At 37.1% G+C, this 5791-nt stretch overlaps 1 protein-coding gene across 1 annotated transcript; it reads left to right on the top strand.

The window, feature by feature from the left end:
* Positions 1 to 4568: 4568 nt before the first annotated feature.
* On the top strand, positions 4569 to 5785 carry LOC132041422 (pentatricopeptide repeat-containing protein At5g56310-like; the record flags this gene model as incomplete). Its single annotated transcript, XM_059432137.1, has 1 exon — positions 4569 to 5785. A coding segment is annotated over exon 1 (1109 nt), but the record flags the coding sequence as incomplete, so codon positions are not given.
* Between the last annotated feature and the right edge of the window lie 6 nt (positions 5786 to 5791).

Raw genomic sequence — 5791 nt, 5'->3', positions numbered from 1 at the left:
ATTCTTATTACGTACGCGAATTTCCTTTCTCAAGTCCAATTCACGCACCACATATAGTGTTCAATTAGTGATCAAGTAACTAAACAATTAAGCATAAGAATAAATAAGCAACCCAAAAATATGAAAATTGTTACACCTCGGAAAATTTTTTCGTTCATGTACAGTGAATAGATTAGCGAAGAGCATGAAGTATATGATGTTTCGATAAGGAAGAAATAGCACTTGATGATCCTAATTGAGATTTCAAAGGCATTCGAAGTAAGAGAAGAAAGTTTGCCAAGAAAGGCAAGGTATACATTACGAATCGAAGGATTTACAAGTGATAAGTTAGCGATGATTTAATGATGTCTGGGAGAAGAGTTATAATGTCCCTTATATTGGTAACGAGGTGTTAAACAAGTGTCAAGAAGGTTCCATAAGGATTGGAGATCAAACGAACGATGGAGATCATTTCAGGGAAATGGGGTTATACGACCGACTTATACAGTTCGTATAACATTATACGGTCCGTATAAGGGTCCGTATAACACCCAGAAGAGATGATGTCTGCATGGTGGTGAACCACGACCACTTATACGAGCCATGCAATGTTATACGGACCGTATAAGTGTCCGTGGAAGTCCCGACGGGCTGAGTTAAGTTCAATTATATAAATGTGTTCCAACTTCACTAATTTCATTTCCCACACTTCTTCATCTCTCTCAAGGCTTCTAGAGGGTTCCACACACTTCTTCCACAAGAACTCAAGAGAGATTCAAGATCAACTTCATCAAACCAAGAGAGTTAAGTGCAAGAAGCTCACTAGAGTTCATCAAAGACAAAGAATCCAAGTGGAAGTGAAGCTAGGGTTTTGGTGCAAGAGGAGTATCTCCGCTCAAGGCTTATTCTTACACTATCTAAGGTAAGTTTTATGATCATTCCATGTTGTTTAAAGTAATGAGAGGTTGAAAGACTTGGATTGTAGAAGGATATAGAAAATGGGTCATGAATGTGAGGATAGTGACATTTTGAGTGGTAGTTGGGAATAAGTCATGAATATTGATATGTTGTGATTATAATTATGTTATAAATGACATTTAGGACATGGGATAAGCATTTTGTGTGAGAAAACATAATAGTGTACTATGACCATGATTATGGAGGAATTGAAGTGAAATTTTGAAATGTGGATAACGTAGATGAATGATGATTGTTGCTTATGATATTGTGAATGTTGTTATGGATGTTTGGGAGTTGATATGTAATATGAGGAAAGTTGTATAAACAAAGGAAATGCTGCTCAATTTTCTCTAGCATTAGTAAGCACGTTCATATAATCGATTAGCTAATGTTGATGCGAATTCTCTTGAAGGTAGAAACGTGAGCATTGAAGGAGAACAATTAAGCGAGAGAATTGTTAAACGAAAGAGGTATGTAAGGCTAATCCTTTCCTTCTAAGGCATGACTCCTATGGCATGAATCCTCCTATTTTTCCCATGATCTTCCTAAATAAAGGAAACTATGAGTCCATCACTATAAAGAGCTACATACGCATATGATAAAGAAAAGAGATACGATACGAGCATGATAATGATGATGATGAATTTAAGTAAAAGAATCGTAGAGTAACATACGATGTCCATGAGGTTAATTATCCTAAATATGGTTCCATTGATGCTTTTTTTATGTACACTCACTTTAAAACGTTAGTCCCCTCAAGGTAAGATATGATGATTATGATCACTCCATAATGTAATCGGGGGTTCACGACCTTATGTCACCCCGGCATAGCCATAGTTGCCTTCAAGTTCTAATGTATGTTGATGATAAATGTATAATGATGCTAAGCTTATGATATGCCTATACAATGTATGATAATGTTAAGTTTACGACGAGTATATGACGATACGCTTACACCGTGCCTAAATGGCCGGGCATGTCACCGCGAAGGCGGGCTGCATACGATTCCACCGTGCCTAAATGGCTGGGCATGTCACCGCCAGGCGGGTCACTACGTTTACACCGAGCCTAGAGGGCCGGGCATGACACCACTAGTGGGCGGCATATGATGGTTACCCGGACGCGGGTTAACGATGATGATATATATATGATACAATGATGTATGCGCTATGATGATACATGTACTACGATTATATATGATATATGTGTGAAATGTATCCACCCTTAAAAGTTACGCAGGTTGTATCTTCATTCTATGTCTTATGATTTCCTTATTATGTTCATTTCATTCATGCCTTACATACTCAGTACCATGTTCGTACTGACGTCCGTTTTCTTTGGACGCTGTGTCCATGCCCACGAGTAGGCGGGAGGTGATCCGGACTCGTAGGAGCTACTAGCGACTTTGAGAGCACCCACGTTATTCGGAGGTGCCATTGATTTAGTCTTTTGTGTATATATATATGTTTTGGGCATGACGGGGTCTGTCCCGTCCATATGTCTAATTACTCTAGTAGAGCTCGTAGATGCGTATGTGTGGGTAGTATGGTCTCACGATGTCCTTATTGTATGTACATTATTTTGATAGCCGAAGGGCTTATGTATATAAAGGTAATTATGTTTCGAGTGAAAAAAAATGTTTGTTTTTCCTATGACTTAAGTATAAGATTAATGAACGAACGCTTGATGAGTACGATGGGTAATGGTATGAGCAGTGCTCGGTGGTTAGCCCCGGGTACCCGTCATGGCCCCTAGTCGGGCTGTGACAGAAATATAATAGATAGAAACGATAATCAAACGTCAATTTTTATGTTTGTGTCAAAGCCCTAGAACTAAAGAGTTTAGCTTCACATAGACAAAGAGGAAAAACAACAAATCATCCAAATAAAAACGTAAAAATAAGTATTACAGAGAAGAGAAAGTAAAACCCTGTAACTACGACCTCCACGCGTCCAAGCTCTCTCTAAGTCTAAAATTCTGAACTAAGGGTTTCAAGTTATCCCAAGTTATGTAAAAATCGTATAGAATATATATTTATAGAGTATCAAAAGGCCTGGGCTTTAAAAAATTAAATTCAAATTGTAGAAGAAAAACAACCGAAAATAAGTCTGGCGCACCGCCCTGGGTGACGCCTGGGGCAGCGCCCCAAGAGAAAATTCCAGGGACCATTTTTCGCTGCCAGGTACTATTTCCTCTTCAAAATTCCATTGCATTCTCCTTTGCTTCATTTAACTCTTCAATCATTGCACCATCATGATGTCCCCTTAGTGCTTTATTTTGTCTTCATTTTTATTTTGCAATTTCAATTCAACGTAAGCTTTGTCCCATTTTTGTGCAACTTCCCGATTTATTCTAGTCTGCTCCAAATCTCATCATTTTCACATCGCTTTATTACTACATAGTAAAAATATAGTATTAAGCACAAGGTAATAAAATTTATACTCAAAAGACAATTAAAAATACTAAAATGTGAGGCAACAATGGCTAAATATATGCATTTTAGGCCTAACATTAATTATACTTGGCCCGAGCTCTTCGTTCAAAACTAGAAACTTTTTACCTTGCAAGCCACCTTAACAAAGTCTCAACCAACAAAGGAATTCATTCTAATAATCTCTCAAGAGTTTTATCATTAATTCATCAAAACACACTTGTGGAAATAAACCCTACACTAACTATTTATAGAAACTATAAGGACTATTACATAAATGACCACAATGGCCTTAATTAGATTTGCAAGTCTGGTCGCCTGAAATAGAAGCACGTGATTGCATGTGAGTAGCACATTGGACTTTTGTAGCGCCCCAAAGCCCTGACGTCCACTTGTATAAACTCTATGTTGTGTGTGCAAATCCATATCACATCATGAAGTTATGCTTCCATGACTGCTATTATGGTGGGGGTGGAATGTTGGGATGAAGAAAAAGCAATTACTATGGAATGCCAAATATAAAATTTGTTTTCCTTACTCTTGTTAAAAAAGTCATTTATCTGATTTTTAAGCCTAAAAAAAATATTTTTCAGAACATTTCAACCAACCAAACATGAAAAAATTAAAAAACATCCTAACAAAAAACGCACCCTAAATTTAATATTGACTCAATTCGGAAGCGCCAATAAGGGGAGAGGGGACACACCGTTCGGTGAGTGCCCCGAATATAGGGGATACTTCCATTCAGGCCCCTAAACAATTCACAAGAATTTCCCTTCACAAATTAATGTGGCTGTTTTGGCTTTCATAACTCCATCTGCTTCAATTTATGTACTACATTTCGAATTTTGAGAGTTAAACAGTTTAATTTTAACAATCAATTCGGTCATAGGATCTTTAAGTTTTTTAAAATAAAATTTACATATTTGGAAACTATGTAAAAAGCACTCTATATTTGGAAACTATGTAAAAAGCACTCTAAGTCAGAATAATTGACAATTCAAAATGTTTAAAAGATATATGAAAAAATTAAGATAGACTTGTTTGAATCTCGAAATACGAACGGTGCCACATAAATCGGGACAGACATAATACTCCCTCTGTTTTATAATAAGTGGGTTTTTAAGCTTATGTACACCCTTAAGAAGTGTTCACTCCTATAAAATTATTTTGAAAGAATAAGATCAATTTCATCATGAAATCACAAAGATCACTTATTTTGAAACAAAATAAAAAATCTAAAACACCATTTATTTAAAAACTGAGGGAGAATTAACTTTTGGCATAATAAAGTTGTAAGAAATGGATGCAAGCGCCAAACAAGCAAATGTTGCGGCCATTTTCTAAACTTGTTCATGCTGTAGTAAAACCCAATTCCAATAACTCCCATTACAACTATCACAACTCCAGTTTTCAACTAGAAGACTCATTTTTAGCTTTGCTTAAAAAATGTTCCCACAAAAATCACATTTATCAAACACATGGCTTTATGATACATCGGGCTTTAGATCAAGACAACTTCATTCTCAGCCAATTTTTCCACACATGTTCCACCCTTGGCTTTGTCAACTATGCATATTCAATTTTCACTTCAAACCCCAATCCGAACATATATCTTTACAATACTATGATCAGTATTTTCTCTAAACAACAGCATTTATTTAAGGATGCTATTTTCCTTTATAGACAAGCTAGAGCTATTGGCTTATATCATGATACTTACTCTATCCCTTTTGTGTTAAATGCAGTAACTTGTCTTATCACCGTTAGGCAAATTCATTGTGAAGCTATTTTAACTGGATTGAACAATGATGTACATGTAGCAACTTCTGTTGTACGGGCGTATTCTTCTTTTGGGTGCGTATCTGATGCACGTAAGGTGTTCGATAAAATGCCTGACAGAAATGTGGGCTTGTGGAATGCTGTGATTGCGGGTTATGTTAAGGCTCGTGATATGGATACCGCGAAGTACTTGTTTGATGATATGGGTGAGAAGAATGTGGTTTCTTGGACTACTATGATTGCGGGGTACGCTCAGGGGAATCAGTTTTCTCAAGCTATTGGTGTTTTTCGGAAAATGATGGAAGTTGGCGCGAAGCCTGATGAAGTAACGATGTTAGCTGTGCTTTCGGCTTGTGCTCACTTGGGTGAGGTTGAGTTGGGTGAATGGATACATAGTTATGTTATAAAACACAGGTTACGCAGAACTGTGTCTCTTAATAATACACTTGTTGATGTGTATGCAAAATCGGGGAATGTAAAGAAGGCGGTTGAGTTGTTCGAGAGCATGGAAATGAGGAGTGTTGTTACTTGGTCGACAGTGATTTCTGCGTTGGCTGTTAACGGATATGGAAGAGAAGCGCTTAACATGTTTTCGCGAATGGAAATGGTTGGGATTAGGCCGAATAGTGTTACGTTGAT

The sequence above is a fragment of the Lycium ferocissimum genome, unplaced genomic scaffold (genome assembly GCF_029784015.1).
Source record: "Lycium ferocissimum isolate CSIRO_LF1 unplaced genomic scaffold, AGI_CSIRO_Lferr_CH_V1 ctg10146, whole genome shotgun sequence".
Classification (NCBI taxonomy): domain Eukaryota; kingdom Viridiplantae; phylum Streptophyta; class Magnoliopsida; order Solanales; family Solanaceae; genus Lycium; species Lycium ferocissimum.
This window is presented reverse-complemented; position numbering and strand designations above follow the sequence as displayed.